Below are 20,870 nucleotides of genomic sequence, written 5' to 3' on the forward strand. Positions count from 1 at the left end.
TGTTAAGAGGCCAATATGTTTGCATTCAGAGCTCACTAATGACCTGAAAATCAAAAGTGAATTGGATAAAAAGTTGAAACAGGACACAGGTCTACGGGAGTGTATAAATAGATAGCACAGGCACGTAGGGACAAAATCAGAATGGCCAAAGAGCAAAGTGAGTTATCACCTGAAGGGCAGCAAAGGCAATGAGAAAGATTTCATAAATACATTGAAACCTGGGAGAGAGGAGGAGGACAGGTCAACCAGCAGGAAGCAAAAATGAGCACAGGACAGGTGAGGCAGAGAGGAAGGAAGGCTGATACTGCCATTGCTTCGTTTTCACACACAACAAGAAGGTGGTGCTGACAAGACCCTCCACACAAATGAAAACTGACAACAATGTAAGTAGGGATGTAGGCTGGAATAAAGAACAGGTTAACGAATATTTAGTTAAACTGGATGTAATCAAGTCAGAAAGGCCTGATGAAATTTGCCCTGCAGAGATGGAGCCATCTCTGAATAATTAGCYATTGTCTTCAAGGACTTGTGGACGACAGGTGACATGCCAGAACATTACAAAAGGGCAAACAGAGTACGCTGTCTTCTAAAATGAGGCAGGACTGACTAAAGGAATTATGGACAAATCAAACTAAAGTTCAATACCCAGAAAGATCCTGGAAAAAAATATGAGTCAATATACAAGCATCCAAGAGGATAATAATGTGCCAAGGAGCAGCCAATATCTGTTTGATTGGAGCAAATAATAAATATCAAATAATCTGTTTTCCATTTTGACAGTGTAATTGGCCAGGTGGGAAGAGTAGATATTATCCACACTGACTTTGAGTAAAGGTTTAATATGGTTGCACACAGTCCCACCAAAAGAAAATAGAATAATAGAATCTAAGAAAAATAYCACACATTTTGAGATGAACACTTAAAAGTCAAAATGTTGTTATCAATGATTTGCTAACAACCTGGGAGGACATAGTGTGTAAGCTCTCATGAGACCTTATGAATGAGTCTGGTCCCGTTTAATGCTTCCATTAATGACCTGGCTGATGGAATTGCCAATCTGCTTGCAGACTCCAAAAGTAAAACCAAGCTGTGCACACTTTAGAGGACACGAGTGTCATTTAAAGAGATTTGGGTAATGAAGGGAGATGGTCTGGAATCAGTGAGATGAAATTCAATAAAGGCATCTGTGAATTATCACACTTAAAGAGAAAAAGCTTAATGTACTTGTAGAAAGAGGACTAGCTGACCTGGAATGTGCTGTGGGGAAGGGCAGGAAAGAACAGTGGGATAGAAACCTACTTAGGTACACCAACAGTGTAGTCAGGGACTGTGTGAAGTGTTCTGGGATGCCTTACTGGGATGGAGTGTGAAAGACATTGGAAACAACTGTTCACATGCCAAAGATCTTCAAGGGACACTTATTCCCTTTCCTTCCAACACTGCATTTGTGTGATTTTATCATCCCATAATGGCAATGAGCAAGACGTGGCTGTGGAGGGGGTGCACTGCACAAAGTGCTCTGCAAATTCAAAAGAAAGGAGAGTTCCCCCTCCACTGAACTTGCAGCACCTTCAGCAAATGAGGCCGACAAAGTGCAGCAACRTGAGAGGTTGGAACACAGCTGGGGGAGCAAAACGCCTTTTGTGCTTTCTCATCATTCCTATCAAATGATTTTTTTTCTCCTTAACCACATCCTGTGACTCAAATCTCAATCTCTGCTGAGAGCAAGTTCTAGGACACACAGTTCCTTAAAAAAAAAGYAACAAATCAAACCCACAAGACAACCTGGAAGCCAAGCTTCCCTGAGCTGCAGAGAAACCCTGCATGGATCCATCTCTGGCAGCTCACCGCTGCCAAGCTTCACACTGACTCCTCCTCATGCTCAGAAAATCCTGCAGCGTCTGCCTTTGGATGCTGTTTGATGATTTTCCTGTGTCTTCAGATGCCAGGATCACTTTGGTAAACTACACACCCGAGCAAACACTTCSAGTTCTTGACTCAAGATTTAGGTGCAAAGCTGGACTAGTTCTGTATTTAAAGTGATGCCACCTCTGCAGGAGCATTTGAAACAGGCACCCTCCAGCCAGCAAGGAAGGCTTTAGGAAATATTGTTGAAAGCTTACACGTGAGCCTGAGTGATGGCAGCAAAATTAGAAACAGAAAGGCCTGRCAGACTGAGTACTAGACAAAACCAAAAGCTTTTGCTTCTGTTCACAAATCTTTACTCACCAGGCAGAACTACTATAAAATGTGTTCAGCATCAACAGAGAACACAAAATTGCTTGGTAACTATGAGCTACGTTAATTTTAGAGGCAGGAATRGATTCTTACATTGTAAAAGCCTTCACATTTTAAGCACAGTAGTAGCTGGTGCACATATTGCAAAGACAACCCAAGAGTTATGAGAGCAGGAAGGTGAGAAGGTTTTCCAYAAATTCCTGTCGTGCCTTGCTGCCTCTCTTTCCCTTGAAGAAAGGCCAAATAGGATTTAACTTCTTGCCACCTGTCAGACATATTATCCAAAGGAAGAAATAAAACGGAAGCACACATGAAACTCAAACATTGGGCATGTCTGGAAAAGGTGGGGAAAATCCCAGTCTCCAGGCAGTTTCCCCAACAGTCAGACAAACAGTTTACCAACCCAAATGCAGRTGGGAAGAGAAGAGAGMTGACCTTCAGTKCYTTGAGTGAAACCTAAYTCTGGCTCAGGAACACCCATACCAYGGAGCCATGTGGACTTTTCTCCTCAGCAGCATATTTTCTTCAGSCAGAGATTTGCTGATATGCAAGGCAAAGGAAAACCCAACAGCTGTAGCTTGCTCTGGTCTCCAGGCCAGGGTTTGCTGCTCCATCTTACCCAGAATAATTCCATTGGGCTCCTCTGGTGGCTGCCAAACGATCCTCACAGATGTCAGCCTCACCTCGGGGAACACCAGCCTCACGGGGGGCCCAGGGGCTGCAGGGGAAAGCAGAGGTCATGGTAACAAGGGCTGCACATCAGAGGGGTCACAAGTTTTCTGCCCACCCTGTACAGAATTACAGCCCAAGCTGTATCTCTCTGATAATGGCTGGAAGCACTGTGTGCATGTGTGTAATATACATTTATTCCAAGGAGTCCTGTCCATGGATAAAGGCCTTCAACACCCTCAGACACCAAACACAGCACAGACCACTGTACCAAGTACAGTGGTTTTTGACTGCACCAGGAGCTCTGTGGGATTTTTCTCCCTGCAGCATCACCACTGGTGTAACAGAGCACACCATGAAGGAAGACACCAAGCTGCCTTTACAGACAGTTATACAGCTTAATCCACTTCATACCTGTYAGAATTCAATAATATCCCCTCTCTGTGTCATCAGCACCAGCTTTGAACTGCTTCCTGACTTTACATTTGCATCTTAAACACTGAGGGGTGAGCAGGAGAACCYGAGGCAGGTGAGAGGCACATTAACACAGGCAGCACTGACCAGCCCAGGTTCAYGAGGTGAGGAGATGCTAATTCATACATTACCATCCATGAATTTTCCCCTCCAGCACAAATTCCACCTGCATTACTCCTGGTGATACTTTTAATTAAGTTGAGCCCAGAGGAGGCACAACATATTTATGTCAGGGGTATGGAGAAGGGAAGAACAATTTGTTTCATTTGCCGACACGCACTTAAAGAGGGAACTGTTRTAATGGGGTTATCCAAAACAAACATTTTTAAGTATTTCTCATTACGGCCTGATATGTACATTTCGCTGAGTGCTTTTTCTCTCCCTGCAGAGTTCTGCTAATGTATTTTTTCTTAGTTTTCCTTTCAAAGAATAGCCAGGTCCCCACACAGGGAGTATGCTGAGAAAAGGCTAAAAAAATGTCAGGGAGTTGTTGYCCCTGTTCCTGACCCCACATACTCCTACTCCTTCCTTCCCCATACTGCATGGAAGATATTTCATTAAGCCAGAARTCTGAATATGTTTCAAGTAAACCAAATTACCTTAATGAATTTGCTTGTGTAAACCAATTGTTTGCTTCATTTTGAAAAGATTTTGCTGAGAGAGACTTAAACAGAAACCTCTCACCCTGATATCAACCTATTTCTTCCTGAAAAAATAATGAAAATCAAAACAGCATCTGCAAAGCCAAAAATATTTCAAGAGTTGAACCAAATTTCTGCAGAATTCCATCAGCTGGGATGCTCAGGGAGTGTTTGCTTGGGTTCCTTCAACACATCCAACTACACTGGGAACCCCCTGGAAGAGCTAGAGGCAGCTGCAAAAGGAAGCTGGTAGGATTATCCTCCAAGGTCAAGGCCTTATTCTTTTGGGCTAAAAAAACCAAGATTGGATTACTGAAGTTGCACATTCTATCTCTTTCCTTCAGTCCAATCAGACCCCGATTTGTTTATTGCTTTCAATTCAGCACTTTTTTATATTTTTAGCATGATTGAACTTCAATAGGAATTTATAATTGGGCTCTAAAATTGTCTTCAATAGAAATTATCTCCACCAAGCTTCAGAGTTCAATATTATAAGGTMTTTTTCCTCTTCATTAGCTGCAGGGAAGGAAGAAATAGGGGGCACTGGCTTTCTATGCTTTTGCCAGATCCTCAGCCCACGACCAATGGGATACATTGCYGAGTTATACCAGGTACAGCTAATGTCCTTTGGGTTCAAAGTAAAAAAAAATCCCCCCCCCCAATCCAAATTATTTGTTGACTACACTTGCACCACCAACAGAAAGCAGCATTAAAAGGTTGGATCAAGTAAGATGGTTATTTTGAGAACCTTTAAACTCACCATCATCCTTGGTTCTCTCTGTCACTGCGGGGGAGCTGGGGACCCCGTCCCCAATGCGGGTGAATGCCAGCACCTGCAGCTCGTAGAGGACGAATTTCCTCAGGCCAGAAAGCAGCACTGACTGGGTGTGGTTCCCCCTCACTGTCTGGCTCTTGGGTTCAGAGTCTAAATTCTTTGCTTTGTAGAGGATCTACAGAATAAATGTAAATGAAACACAGAAAGAAAGAGATTGTGGCATGAGGATTGAAGAGAGGGAGATTCCCCATTGTCACCCAATATAAAATGAGATTACATTCACCATTCACCCCTTCTAAAGCCAGCACACTTCCTGTATCTTCTCCAGCTCACTTGGGAACAGTAAGACTATCCAGCAARTAATATATAACAAATTCAAAATCGTATCCTGGTAATACACTAAAAATCAAATGACTTTGAAACTCCAGTTGCATACCTTGTAGCCCAGGATGAGACCATTCTGCTCAGACTCAGGAACTGCTGCCCAGGTCAGCAGGATCTGGGTTGAGCTCACAGCTTCAGCAGTGACATTTTCAGGAGGAGCAGAAGGAACTGGAATCACACAGAATTACCAAAGAGAAGAAATAGGTCAGACATATCAGATCATCTTTCTCRATCTCCTACCTGCCTGGGATTCTTCCAGGATCCCATAAAAGAGTATTCAAATCCAAAAGGACTGGAATATGTTTTAGACAATTCCTTCTTCTCCTGTATTCATTCTATATCATATTTTTATTTCAGCCTSTCTCACAATGTCTTGCCAGTTCATCTCAGAAATGACAATGTTTGTAAAGAGCTAAACATTTAATACTTATCAGTGTCTACAGACAGACAGTAAATATTGACAGCTATGAATAAATTTCCAGTTCTATATATTTGTGGTAATTAGAACCAAGTTTGAATTYCTGGACTTCTCCACAAACCTATCTATCTCCCAGTATTTCTTTCCCATACATTTTATTCCCTATGCCAAAAGCTGGAAATCTCTCTGAATGTGAGTTTATCTTACAGCACGATCTGTTCTAACAAGAAGTTTTATGCCCCCGTGGCTTCCTATATTATCTGAAAGGAAATTATAGCATCTTGTCTGRAGCTAGCAATAATTTCCCTCCCTGGATTGCACTCCCAGTTTAGTGAGAAGTTCTTTAACCTCTGAAGCCTTTTGATGATGTGATAGCGCTCAACATTTGCAATACATCAATTAGAGATGGGTACATTAACACACGGTGTATTTTCAGGGATTGATACGGTGTCAATGAGAGATGCCTATTTCATTTATGTTGCAAAATTGGCTCTTATGAAACTGGAAACATCATTAGAGCTGATGGCACGGGAACACTGTAATTTTCTCTGACTCCAGAGAAGAGCAAACTTGCATTTTCCCATGCCATTAAAACTCGAAATGCTGCAGAACCACACAACTGCAGCCTTATGTAGGCAAGCTTAAGAGCATGTCACGTTATGCAAGCAGGATGTGAGGCTATTTTTAAGAGTTCACATTTTATGCTGCCCTTTCGCATTTTTTTCCCCATGGCATTTCCAACATCTGAAGGGTACAATCTTTTCTAAAGCCTGATACACCTGTCAGACCTCAAGAGAACATTCACCGAGTTATGTTACACAAGCACTTAGGGACAGTAAGGCTTGATTAGGGCCTGAATATATCACAAAAAGCAGCCCAAATCCCTGCCAAAAGGAATGCTTTCCTGGCTGTCCRAATGAAAGAACAGATCTGCTGTTTTGGAGGCGAGCTCCTGAAGCTCCTAGCAACATGAATGAGATAATGAGTGTGACACCAGAATTAATAGAAATTGAAAAAAGCCACCCCCGAAATGTGGCACCCCCACCCTTGTGCACTCAAGGTTAACAGCAGAGATAGTAATTTCTGAAACAATTTCCCTGATACCAATTATTTGGGGCATGAGAAACAGAGCACCATCACACGACACTGCAGCAGACTAAAATCCAATTTTTTTTTTCCCTCCAACACTGAAGTGTCTTTTTTTTTTTTTTTGAAATCTTTTCCTAGATTTATCCCCCACAAGGATATAATTATGTTAAAGGAAAATAGATTGCCAGGAGCCATGAATGTCTTTGGATAGCTGCCATAACTTTATCTGTAGATCTTCACAAAGAGCTACTCCCACATGAATCACTCCTGGAGAGAGAAAGGGTGGAGGTGGGTCGCAAGAAACCAGGATGTGTGGAGGAAAGAAGCCCTTTCCAGCCACATTTATTTCTRTTTTATCTGGTTTGAGGCCTTTCAAGAGAGAAGAAGTTACTTTATTTTACAAATATTTCTTTTCCTCTTTGATCAGCAGCCAGGAGCTCTCCTGAATTCACGGAAGGTGGAGGCTGTGCCTGGGCTGGCCCCGAGRGCATCCTGGCTTTGAGGTGTGGATGGTCACACTGCTGGGGGCACTGACAAAGGAGAGAAGAAGGTTCATCAGCTCAGACCCCTCTCAATTCCCAGTGACAGAGCAGCTGAATGTCCCCTCTCACTGGAGAGGAATCTAAGTTCAATGCCTGAATGGCRAAAATCTTTGTGTTCATTGAGTGAGCTTTAAATCTTCAGTTCTCACCTCAGTGCTGAGAATTTTATTCTAATACGAATTCAGGACCTGCAAGTGATTTAATGGATCTTATTGTTGCCACTCTTTCATCAAGTAACAGACTTTGATCGACCCTTTAAGAATGAACTGAAATGTAACCTTCATTTCTCTGACCCATCTCCTCTCTCAGGAAGCTGTGATTCAAAGAAATGATCGTTTGCTAAGACTAATTAGTGAGTGAGGCACATAATCCTTCTTTCCCCTGCAAGCTCCCTTCCCTAATGCTGCTTTCCTTAAACTGTTGCACTSAAGACTTTGTTATAAGCTCCAAAAGCTGAGTTCTCATTAGTAACCTGCGAGAACAGCACAGAAGCCAAGCAACAGTGTCCAAAAAAAAAAACCCCAGAGCTTGAACAAAACGAACCGGAAACACGGAAACTAAACGATGAGCTAATCCAGCAAACTGCCAGCACGGAGCACTTCAGAAGATCAAACGTAGGGAATCATAGAGTTACTGGCACTTTGCACTRGAACTTCAATAACAGCTCAAGTTTTTAAGGTTATCCACGTTGGCATCTAAAATCATGCATCCTCTTTCTACATCTGACACAGCCACATCTGATATACAGCAAATTATGTCGTTTTATGTCTCTAACTGGGCCAAAAGGAGCTTTTAATAAGCTAGTCTGTATTCTGGCTTTCTAGGAAAGCTACAGAGTGGGTTCTCTGCATTTTTGCAGCTCATTATAGCTGTACATCCCTCGCTGTTTTCTTAAAGCAAAAATTAAAGCGATACATTGTACATCTGATGTTGGCTAAGAAGTGCAAATTCCTAGCAAGGTTCATGGCAAAAGTAGCATAGCTGCAGCACACATCCACTTTGCCTGTAAAATTAGGCACTGCAGGCCAAGTTCCCAGCTTGTACAAACTGACAAATTCCCACAGTGACACTGGAGCACATTTGAATTATCAAGAGATGCTCCATCACAGCACAGTAACTGCTCTGTGAAGGTCAGCCTCCAAAGCATCGGGAGATTGATCCGTGCCACAGATGTGTGACCATGCTCCTACAGTAGCTCATCCTGTAAGACAAGTGTACACATTCATGTAGCTGAATATTAAGAGCACAAAATCCATTAAGGCACGGGGTTAGGTGTATCTCAGATGATTTTTTTTGAAAACAAGAGGGTCTAAGAGGAAGCAGCCCTGCCAAGGTTGCTCTAATACATCAGAAGTCTTTGCATTTTTCTTGCTTTTTCTATATTGGACCTACTGTCTTTGTCAATTTATTGAGTGGAAACTGAGCTTGTTACTCTGCAGTTATTTTACACTGTAAAATTTAATGAACTATTTAATTCCTAACGTTACAAACACATTTTGGATTGATAGAACCTCTTCTGTTTAAAAATCCTAATTCATCCCCCTCCACCTTCAGCTGCTTTCAACCCTATTGCAGAGTTTCATTTTAGCATTTCCCAAAGTTTTTCAAGCCTGTGTTACCAAAACCTTCAGCATTATTTATTCTCTCATAGTGTCTTTAGTYTCAATTTATTTTACATTCAGGAGCTTCAGAAACCAGTGAGTACTTGTAATGACATGCCCCACCATTGTTGTTGGTATTTGTGCTCAGCTATCAGTGCTGTGATTGCACAGCCTAAAACAAACAAGTGCTCAAACAGAGTTTTATTTTCAATAAAGATTTTGGGCTCCAGTGGCTGCACTGCCATCAGATACCATGACCTGGTTTAGCACCCAGGCTCTACTCCTTATCTCCCTGGATGGTGTGAAATACAGAACCAGGAGCTGAGCCAAGGAACCACCACATGATCCTGGCCAAGGCACCTCTGGCCAGCTGTAAGGGATGTTYACAGCCAGCAAAAACAACTTCCCTAAGACTCTGTATCTAAAAAGCAGAAAAAGAAATATTTAGGACACCTGCTTTTGAAGTGCTTTGCAAACATAAGCGATAAACRGAATTTTTCTTGTTGTTCCAAAGACAGACCCAAAAGTGCTTTGACCTTTCTCTCCAGCTTTAAATATCTTTTATTTTGCATTTTAACCCCATTTGACTGTGCATACAGGCTAATTCCAGATTCCCTGAAGTGCTTTCATACAGTTTGCTGCTAAGCCAGTGCTTCTCGTGTATTCTAAATCTAAGAAGATACAGCCAAAACCTGAGCCCYGACTTGCTCCACGCAAGGAATCAGATGTCAGCTTTAAAGAAAACACACAGAAAAAACCAAATGAGTCCTTCCTGCCTAGAACACGGCTTTGTATTAGTTTGATGCYGGGTTCTGTGTGCCCCCTACAATCAGTTTCAAGTCAACCTTCTCTTAATACTGCCAGAGAAAATGCCAAATCCACACGTAACCTCTGATCTTTTGATGCTGAGCAAGAGCACTGTAATCCTAAGGTTTTATGAAATGACTTAATCTCAGTATTYACTACATTTCAAAAGAAGTGTTTGAAGAGCAGTGGAGAGGCAAAAGTGGAGTATGTGATATCTTTTTTATTATGATACACAATTGCTTTGTCTGGGCCGTGCTATCTCTAACTCCAGCACAAGCCTTCTTTAAAATACCTCTGGCAATCGCTTTCCAATTACTCCTCCCCAAAGAGCAACACTTAAAAGGAGGGGGATGACTTTGTTTGGCTTCCTCCCTGGCTGGTTCAAAGCAGAGTTATCTGAACCAGCAGACCAAACCCTGCCGTGCCTGATCTCACTTCCCACCAAGTAACACTGCGTGGTACACGGGACACAGACATGCAAACATAAGGCATGCATAAGATTAAATCCAAAAACTTCTTTAGCGAAGAAAAAATAACAAAAAAMCCCAGGAAAAATATTAGTGCTGAACCTTGTGTGAAAAAAGGCCACAAAGAGCTTTTATTATTAAACTTTTAAACCACACTTTGCTACTAACTTGCAACATAACTTCTCATTTCCCAGGTGCATTGTAGGSTAGGTCTGGAAATAGATTTTGGGCAAGTCAACAGCGAGAGAGCAGCTTTTCAACATCTGCCTTCTCTGCTGCTCCTGAGCTAACAGCAATTTACTGTTGCCTGAGAGTGACTGTTTCCTTCTGATATTTGAAGTCTCTGCTTGCCTGGACAATTCAGCTCAACAATACAACCCTGCTGCTCTGGGTCTATGAGCAGGTTATGTCTACATAGCCTTGTACACAGAATTTTGGAAAGCAGGTTTGAAAACGTGCCATCAAAAGCCCAGGTAATTATTTTATTTCTCTCTGTGCAATCAGCTCTCTAACGTGACTTGTGCCCTTTTAGAATCATTTGGTGCTTGAAATGAAATTTCCAGTAACCACAGCTGTGAGAAAATGTGCCTCAGCCTAGAAGCAGACAGGGAAAAAGGGAGGATTAAGGGAAATGGGGTGCTGGGGAGGAAGAGGAGGCACCAGAGAAGTCTCTATACCAGCTTCTCCTTGTGCTGCCCACACCGGGGCAGAAATGGGGACAGGTTATTTTGTTTGCTTTAAATAAAAAACCTGCAGGTTTGTCCATGAAAGCAGGGTAAGAATAAAATAAAAGAAATATCCCCTTCAAACGTCTATATGTACTTTGTGCATCTTGAGATTGTTTTTTAAAAATTTCGGTGGCTCAACAAGTAAAAAAAACCCACCCAACCACCAAACCAAAAAAAAAATTCAAACTTGAAGAAAAGGGCAGAAAGTGGTGAATCTCTTGGGATTTTTTTTTCTGGAAGAAGTGATGCTTGGACTCACCCGACTCTCGTGTCCGCCCTCGGACGGGCTCGCTCCAGGGCCCGGCCCCGATGGCGTTGAAGGCCTGGATCTGCAGCTCGTACTCGGTCCACTCCTGCAGCTCCTCCACGGTGCACTCCCGCGCCAGGCGGTCAGCGATGACCTTCAGCAGGGCTGGGGCTGCCAGATCCCCRCGCCACACACGGATCCTGTACCCCACCGACTCGGGGTTCCCGTTGTACTGYGTGTCAGGGAGGGGCTGCCCATGGGCACAGGAAAACACAACATTCCCGTCTGAACCCACGGGAGGCCGTGGCGAGGCAACAAAAGATCAAGAGGTTGATTTTCTGATTGCTGCTTCGTGATKTCTACATTTCTGTGCTGCCTGGAATTTTCTTTTGATTTTTTGCCTTAATTTTGAACCGAGTAGGTTTGCTCACAAAACCAAAGCCATTTGCTGTGGGTGTATCAGCAGAGATTATGTGAATACAATATATTTCAGAGCTTTGTGATTAATTATGGAAATGAATGATAAATTGCTGAAGCATGTGACAAATTCATTTATCGTACATTTTTTACTTTTTTTTACTGACTCTCTGCCTACTCATTTATCAGCAGAGATTTATTCTAGTATTCTAACTCCCCAAGCAATTTCAGAGATTAAAATATGAAATAATTAGCCTACTTCACAAAGTTTGGAGTTTTTCTGCTGCAAAACTAACTACATGATGCCACGGATGGCTGAGATTTGGTTCTGATTCACTGGGAAAGCTGGATACACATTAACATTTCACAGCTTAGAAGACTCTACCCCGCAGGCATGCAGGGCTAGAAACGTGACCCTCATTCTGTAGGAAGGGAGGAATTCCCAGCTCCCAGRGGAAAACAGATTCACCTGCAGGTCTTGAAATAAAAGAGATTAAACACTTTCAAATATTGATGTTGTTAAGCATGAAAAGCGTTTATCAGGTCATTTTTAGTTGTGGCTGTTGCTCTCCTGAACCCTGCAGAGTCTGACTCGAGGAAAACAGGCACAATCTCAATGTTTTAAAGTCTCTTAAAACAATCTGGAGTTAATTTTGATGGAAGTAGTGTGGATACAGTACCAATAAGGGCATGTGATTCCCACAGAAAAGCCATGACAGAGTTCTGTAGGGCCTATTAAAGGAACTGCAATGGCTCTTCTGTGGGTAAAGAGGTGACACCTTCATGTTTTGGTCTGGCAAGGCTCAGAATTAAGTGCAGCATCCTGTTGAGAAACTGGGATTATTCCTTTCCAACAGGAGAAAATGCCTCTTGTTCCCAGGCCGATTTTGACTTCCAGCCATAATGAGTTTATGCATGGAAAAGCTAACATTTGGGCAAAAGGAAACCTGTGCTTCATCAACTTCACACCACAGTAACCCCGGTGGAAAATTCTGCCTAACAGGGGTGAAAAAAACCCATTCTGGAGCAGTTTAATTGCCAAGTAAATCCCAACATGGCGACTCCGTAGGTGACTGAGACAGGCGGAGTGGCACGACGATGTCAGCAATTGCCGCATCATCACAATTAATCATTTATTTCTTCATTTTAGGGTGTAATTCTGCAGCATTTCAGCTCGATCTGACCTTCCCACAGGAGTGCCAGCAATACTACCAAGAGGCACAGGATTCTGCCCATGGCTGGGGTGAACTTTGAGCCCAGAATGAAGAACCAGAGCCTGGGAACAGCAGAGGGGCTCGAGCGCTCCATTCCTGCCCCTCATGTCGGCCTAGGTCTCGGTCCCAGAGCTGCTCAAAGCCCAGCTTTTACAAACAGCCACACTCCCCCAGTGCAGCAGCAGCAATTTATGTGATTAATAAGGCACTTAAGACGAAGCTTGGCTTTCCGACCGCTCTGGAAAAGGAAGTGATTTGGCACTGAGCGTGAGGATGAGGAGGAGGCACTTTGTGAGGGCCAGCCCCGAGCAGCCCCATGCCCACCCCAGCTCCCCTGTGTCCATCCCCGCACCCCTCGAGCTGCTCACCACCCATCGCAGCCACAGGCTGGTCTCGCTGGCCGTGCGCACGGTGACGCTGCCGGGGGCCACGTCYGGCGGGGCCTGCAGGGTCTGGATGACCCGTGAGGGCTGGCTCAGGGGACTGCGRCCCGCCACGTTCACCTGCCGCATCCGGAACCTGCAGCGGGGGACAGAGCAGCGAGCATGGCCGTCAGGGCTCGGGGAGCGCTGCCTCCCTTCTCCGGATGTGAGGAGGGATGGAAAAACACCAATTTGGGGTTTCTGAGCTCCCTCGCTTCTCCGGACGTGAGGAGGGATGGAAAAACACAAATTTGGGGTTTCTCAGCTCCCTCACTTCTCTGGACATGAGGAGGGATGGAGAAATATAAATTAGGGGTTCCTGAGCTCCCTGGCTTCTCCAGGCCATGAGAAGGGATGGAGAAACACAAATTTGGGGCTTCTGAGCTCCCTCGCTTCTCCAGGCCGTGAGGAGGGATGGAGAAACACAAACTAGGGGTTTCTGAGCTCCCTTGCTTCTCCAGACGGTGAAGAGGGATAGAAAAACACAGATTAGGGGTTTCTGAGCTTCCTCGCTTCTCCAGGCCATGAGGAGGGATGGAAAAACACAAATTTGGGGTTTCTCAGCTCCCTTGCTTCTCTGGGCACCAGGAGAGATGGAGAAACACAAATTAGGGGTTTCTGAGCTCCCTTGTTCCTCCGGACCATGAGGAGAGATGGAAAAACACAGATTAGGGGTTCCTGAGCTCCCTCAATTCTCTGGGTGCGAAGAGGGATGGAGAATCACAAATGAGGGGTTTCTGAACTCCCTCACTTCTCCAGGCCACAAGCAGGGATGGAAAAAATACAGATTAGGGGTTTCTGAGCTCCCTCACTTCTCCAGGCCGCGAGGAGGGATGGAAAAATACAAATTAGGGGCCTTCTGAATGCTCCGCCAAGGTCGCTGCACACGGGTCCCCCTTGCATTCGCTGCTGAACGTTTGATGGTAACTGCTCTCGGATCCTCTCAGGTATTTAAAAAATGAAAATGAGATTAGCTTAGGGTCTATTAGAAACTTAGGTATTTGTGTGAGAAATTTATGTTAATTATACCAAGCCTGATGAGCTTATGCTGGCAGTAAGTGATTTTCTCTGGCGATGCTCATACAATACATTCAGAARAGGTATTAAAATATCAGACTTTGGATAGTCTCATTCCCTGTCAATATAAAAAATACACTGGTGATAACATTTCCCCTCAATTACTYGTTGAAAGAGGCTGATTTATCCCTGTGCTGCATTTTCAGCCTTCCTGCACAAGAAAGATTAAGTTATTTAATATGGATATGCATCTTTAAAAAATACCCTGTCTGCTTGAAACCATCTCTTCTACAATAGAAATCCTTATGGGGTCACAAAAGATTTAGGGAAATCTTTTTTACGAGGAGCACCACGTAATTAAGATGTGCTGTACATTTCAGATACTCTCACCCATCACAAGCAATTGGAAGCACCCAGCACTTGCACAGAAATACGTGACCTGCTCTTATTAAACTCTTGATTTTTGGACCTAATGACTGAGCYTGGGGAAAGGATGAGCCAGTCAATGCAGCAGTGTTTATTTACCTGCTCTGATCTCCCTCCAAAGAGCACTGAAGGAAACAAATGAAGCAGATATTGCCCTGATTTCACTCTCAAACATTGGCCCAAAATACAGAAAAGAATGGCCTGTAAAGATGTGCTCTGATAATCAGCTCTCACCGTGCATTTCCTCAGTGAGCAGTGACTGAAGCTGACCAGGGGACAGCAAATCGATTTGGCAACAGCTTTCTAAGTTTTGAAAATTTGTATAAAATTGTTCAACACTGAATTAAAACTGAAAAAGCTCCTACCAGGCAAAATTCAAGGAGCTGCCTTAAAAAGAAAAARAAAATCAAAGGGAAACTGGATGTGAGAAAGATCTCAGCATAACTGGGATCACTCCAGAGTTAAATAAATACAAGAGAGAAATGAGATGTAGGAATAAAATAAATCATTAAGTTTGATAACTGGGAAAAAACAAGCACCCCAAATTTCTCATACTCTCCTTCATTATTTGCTATCCCAAAGATGTCTCTCCATACACCTGGCTGGGTATGGAGTGTGCAAGTTTTCCTTATTCTTCATGGATAATGAAACTGGAATTGTGGTACAAMCTGCACTTCACTGCTCACCCCTGCCTTTTCAGCCCTAAGGATCCACCTTTATGAGGAGAGCAAAATCCTCTTAACCTGAAGATAATTTCCCTAAACCTCTGCACTAGAAATCTCTGCTCAAGYTCCAAAAAAATTTTCAAAGACCTTTTAGTAAAACATTTAGCTCTGGAAGATGGGGTTTAAAACACTTCAGTGGAGAGTTAGTGAGAAATTCAATATGTTCCTAGGTTTGTGACCAAGGGAAGAGAATTAACGTGCCAGYACTGAGTCTGTTGTAAATTACATGAGCTCTCCTTGGTTGCACCTACTCCTGGCTTACAACAGCACATGGGTGAGTTAATAGCCCCTTCAGCCAGCACAAAATGTACAAGTTTCTAGTGAGCTGATTTAACACTGGATCACCCTTCCACCAGCCTCTACATTAACAAGCTGGATCATGAAAGTATTTTCTATTAAGGTTGAGTAGCTCAGATTCTCCAATCTTGTCTATACCATGGCATGGCCTGGATTGGATTGATTTAAAAATCAATCTTGTTTAACTGGGGTGCACCCACAATGCAGTGTCACCTCAATCACTTTAGGCTTTGCTTATATCTATTAAGCTTAACTTGGTAAATTCTTATAAACAAAGGTTTCATCTAACTGATATCACCAAATTAAGTTAAATCAATAAAGCGGTGTTTAAACTGATGCAAATATGTAATTACAGSTTTGCACCAGTTTAACTACAATTGATTTGTCACTGGCTGATGTTCCACCGGAGCTCCCTTCAGGGAGGGAAGTCACAGGATAGCAGTTACTTATAAAAGCATTTCACTGGGCACTTGAATTTGCTTCTTAATGTCATCAACTGGATTGTATGCAAACTACAATTAACAATATCAGATTAGTAATTTTAACTATAACCTATGAAAACAGCAAAGCTTTTCCCTTTTGCTCAGATTATAAAACCCAGCCAGATGTTTCTGATAAGGAAAGCTGTTCCATGCTTCTATTTACTCAATTTTTTTCCACATTGCAGCTAATTACCTGCTGTTCTTACCTGTAATGAGTGTAAGGAGTGAGGTTTGGCACCTCCAGCATCTGAGCATCAGGTTCATTCTCCACCTCATGAAGAGTCACCCATTCTTCTTCATCACCCAGCACACCAACCTGTACAAGGTAAGAAGGAACACAATATGTATATATTTATAAATAAATAAATATGTATAACCTCTTGTACAATGGTGTGTCATCCCAGCAGTGGAAGCACAAATGCTGTTAAACATATTTTATCCAGTTAATACTAAATTACTGTCTGAGGCACTAGTAATTTGTAAAGAGAAAACACAGCCAAGTTAGCCAAGTCTCCTTGTACCTGATGGGACTTCACTGGATCCTGTGATAAGATCCATTCCAGAAAAAACACCATGAGARGGMTAATACCCTGTTCAATCTTCCTGCCACAATACAAAAGTATCAAGTAGTAATATAAGAGAATGAAAAATAGCCTTGATAATAACTTGCAGGAACTGATGCATACTAAATAAGTCTCAATGGAGGCAAAATGCCATGGAAATGAAGACAGAGGAAACAAGAACAAAGTCAAAGAACAAAAGTGTTTTAACCTCATCTGCTGCTCTGCACTTAGACCAGACTTTTCCATGTGCAATCCTTTGTATTAATTAATCACAACATGTTRCCCAACATGGGCCCTCAGCTGTGGTGTTAGAGGAGTTTAAACAGTGATGAGAATTGAGCATTGCTTTCCATGCAGCTTCTGGAGATTAAATGAAGATGAATTCRGACTTAAAAAGAAGCCAGCAGGGAAGGAGAGAAAGGCCAGAGCCTGACCTGGAAGATGCAGSATCCGTGGGCAGGGCTGTGCCTGARAGCCACAGGAGGAGWGTGAAGAARGGGGAAAAAGAGGAGGTGGATGRCTGGGCTTCATTTTGGAGATTATAACTTGCTGAAAACCAGGAGAGCTCAGGCAGTGCCCCTGGAATAACTCCCTAGCAAGCACTGAGCACATTCTGATAGCCCAACCCAGCCACAAAGGGCAGGTGGAGCCCAACTCCCTTGCCCTGGCACCCACAGTCAAGGGCTGAAGGATGTCAGAGGGCACCTGACAGGGCAGCTGCTCCCCTTCAGTGTCTATTCACACACTCAACATCCACAAAGAYACCTTATCCTTTTTTAACCTACTGACACTATCTGCTCCCACAGGCTGYTGTGGCAACACATTCCAGAAGCTCACAACCCACTGTGTAAAGAGCTCTTTCCTTTAATCTTTTTTAAACAGATCCCTTGCAAGTTCTGTGTACGAGTTACAGCCACAGACGCTGTCAAACACTCGATAGGCACCACAGCCCAAAGTATCTTGCATATCCCGAGTACTTCAAATAGAAAATTAGGTTTCATTCACTCTTTTCTTTTTTTTTTCCCTCCCTTCAGGAGAAGCAGCCTGATTTATTTATAGATGTTTTAGTTCTTCGCTCACCCAGGACTTGATGTGCTGCATATTTATGTTTGTGCATGAAGAAATGACAAAAAGAAAATTAGGCCAAAGAAATAAGTTCTGCATTGCACTGTGGAAAGAAGCCTCTCTGATCTTCCCAGCACAGMACTGATTCCATGGAGGATGGGGCTGAACAGGTCTTGATGGGCCTTTCAGTCTTGTTGGGGATTAAGATCRCTGCCACACACTAAACAACATCTAAAGTAGATGGTAGTGAAGATTATGGGCCTTTTAAAATTCCCAGTCCTAACCAAGCTCCATCAATTGTAGTGAAGCCCATGGATATAGAAGCTCAAGGGAAACAAGCTGAAACAAGTTTGCATGGCAAAACAGAACATCCCTAAACTGAACCTGGAGAACAAAGAGTTGATAAAGAGAATAAAACAAAAAAAAACCCTACACAAAGAAAGGATGAGAGGGTTGATTTCAGTCAAGGAAACAGCACTTTTTATTAAATAAGTTTTCTATTAATACTGTAGAAAGTCTACAGTAAAAGCTTATTTGTGCAGGTCTTACACTTAACAGCTTCACCTCCAAGAGCTGCAGTAATTGTATAGCAACAATCCACAGTGCTCTGAAGGCTGCAAATAATCTCCAGTGGTGACTAACTTGCTTTTTTTTTTTGTATTTTAAGAGCAGTAAGAACCTTTTAAAATATTTCTTGCCCAACAAAATAATAATAATAAAAAAGTCCACAGGTTGTAATTGCTGTGCAGAGCAGGCAGGTCATTAGTACACATTAAGGACCACATGGCCCAGCAGGGCTGACATTGATTCAGTGAGACATTTCCTGGTGGGCTGCAAAGGTGGAAACATTAAGGATCTTGTACTAGGTCCATGTTGCTCAAAAGAAGTTTTATTAATTTATTTAACATACATATATCTATATGTATGTATTTTTAGAAAGTTAACCTTAGAAGAAAACCTTCAGCAATGGACTTTGTATTTCTAACTTCCCCAAAACCTATAGCAAATTCCAAGTTTCAGGCTCTGGAARGAAAAGGAAATTATTTTTGCTGAAACACTCTGATGTCAGATCAGAGGAAACGTATCAGTTTCAAGAAYCAGAGTACAAAGGGATTCCCACGGGGCAGAAAGAACCACGGGCAGTGGTTGGGATAAAAGAGTCCTTTGAGGGGCAAGAGAGCCCACTCTGAGCTGCTCTGCAGAACATCAASTGAAGTTAAAGGCTCCTTTCTTGTAGCTGTTTTTTTGGCTAAGAGTGTATGCACACTTCAGAGCAGGATGGTGTTTGCTGACAGATCACACACGCTCGTGGGTGCTTTGTTTTGGGAGGCAGATGAGGCACCAACTGCTTTTCTGTTGCCACCAGCATAAAAACTCCTCGAGGAATGCACTCGGCATCTTCCCTGCTCTCTGTGCCATGGGRCCASAGCCCCCAGGGACCCCAGGAMTGSCACAACCAAAACACCTCTGTGCCCWGAGACACCTCAKAGAAYGCTCGATAACCATCAGCCATCACTGCTTAGCATGGATTCATTCCCATCCCTCAGCTGCTCCCAAGGCAACACAACCAATCAAAGGGCTTATTCCTTTATTATTGCTGAAATGAGACTGTATARAACAATATTGGAAGTGATAGCAGAACCTTTTACTTCTCCATGCATTTGTTTCTCCATTCCTTAAAAGGAAAACGTTACGTATTTTATAAAATGACTCAACGTTTTCTGATGGAATGCACTGCATGAGCAAAGTTGCAAAATACAACTTCAAAAAAAAAAAAAAACCCAAAATTTAAAATCTGGAATGAAAAATTCATTTGTATAAGACAGCAATGCCTCTAAAATTTCAGTTATTAAGTTCTAACTGCAGAAAAGGAAATCACCACGCTTTTGTACATTATAGAGGTACCCTGTGTCCTACTATAGTTCAAGATGTGTCAAGAGTTTTCATTTTAGAGGTCCATAACTCACACATTTGAAATCGCTCTGGGAGAAATTCGGTTCACGGGATGTCAGCCYGGGTGCAATTTTTTTTCTTGCTAAATCCTTACATCGATTCAGCCATTTTTGATTTAGAGATTGTCAAAGGCATAAAACTGTCAGAGTTTCAGACACTTTATTTACCAGCTCCGAAGTGCAAACGACACCGAGAGAATCACCTGGTGCAATGGATGAATCCTATCTGGGTCACTGACTTCAYCCACAAAACCAGACAAATTCATGGTAAAACTTGCAGCTTCTTTCCCAACTCACAGCTTTAGGAGGGAACACAGAGATAATACTTTAAAGGTTTTACCACTTTGAAACTCTGCTCCTKCTCACCATGACATTCATACAAAAATCTCTCTAAAAACAGCAGAAAGGCTTTAAGCAAAAACTCTCCGTAATAGCCCATACATTTATGGCTCCAGGAAATGTGATACCTCTTCAGAAATGGTTTTCAACCATTCTGCATGTCTTCTGCTGCCTCCAAATAATGCTAATCACCACAAAAACACACCAAACTGGGCAGAAGTTATCTCAAATTTTGCAATCAGCTCCATAGTATGGACAGAGCACCCTCCAAGGCACAGTCAGGATGGTTGGAASTGGATGATCCTCAAGGTCTCTACCAACCCAAATCATTTTATGATCCATTTATGCACTTCTCCTGACAAAACCCCAGGAAAAATCTAACACAAGAAAAATAAGAAACTGGATTGCAACAGGCACAGAGTGCAAACATGAAACTACACGAACACCAGCAGGGATTCGTAGTCATCCCTGGCTGAAAATTGCTGAAAAATGTGTCTGCAATATATCCTCAAACTGAATCTGAGAGGACAGGATGGCTGGAAGGAWTTACTGAAATTCTCGATGGAGGAACAAGTTACCTGTGAGTGTCAATGCCATGAGGCAGGGGGACTGCTGGTCCCTCAGAACAAGTGTCAGTAGAACCTTTATATTACATTTGAGCCTCTTCTCTTTAGATTATACTCTGTGYAATAGGRAAAAAAAAAAGGTTTTTTTAAATGGTATTGGTTTATTTTTGTAGTTCTCTGTTTGGAAATCCAGCTWCCTCCAGTCCTGAGTCYAGATAAAAAAAATGGAAAAGAAACAATCTAGTGATTTTAAAAAAATCCCTTCAAAGGTACAGACTGTACCTTCACTAGAAACACAGAAATGG

General features: G+C 42.7%; 1 protein-coding gene across 1 annotated transcript in view; it reads right to left on the bottom strand.

Annotated features, from left to right (window-relative positions):
- Positions 1-20,870, bottom strand: part of SDK1 (sidekick cell adhesion molecule 1) — a 375,512-nt gene that overhangs the window by 70,542 nt on the left and 284,100 nt on the right. Inside the window, exons 23-28 of the mRNA XM_057369831.1 lie at positions 16,287-16,396; positions 13,080-13,230; positions 11,093-11,330; positions 5,234-5,349; positions 4,783-4,972; positions 2,858-2,956 (exon numbers count right to left, since the gene is read on the bottom strand). Of these exons, the coding sequence (XP_057225814.1) occupies positions 2,858-2,956; positions 4,783-4,972; positions 5,234-5,349; positions 11,093-11,330; positions 13,080-13,230; positions 16,287-16,396 (904 nt within the window). The remainder of the gene's footprint in view (positions 1-2,857; positions 2,957-4,782; positions 4,973-5,233; positions 5,350-11,092; positions 11,331-13,079; positions 13,231-16,286; positions 16,397-20,870) is intronic.

Source organism: Malurus melanocephalus, unplaced genomic scaffold, assembly GCF_030028575.1.
Source record: "Malurus melanocephalus ecotype Western Australia unplaced genomic scaffold, MMel_1.1 scaffold_115, whole genome shotgun sequence".
Lineage (NCBI taxonomy): Eukaryota > Metazoa > Chordata > Aves > Passeriformes > Maluridae > Malurus > Malurus melanocephalus.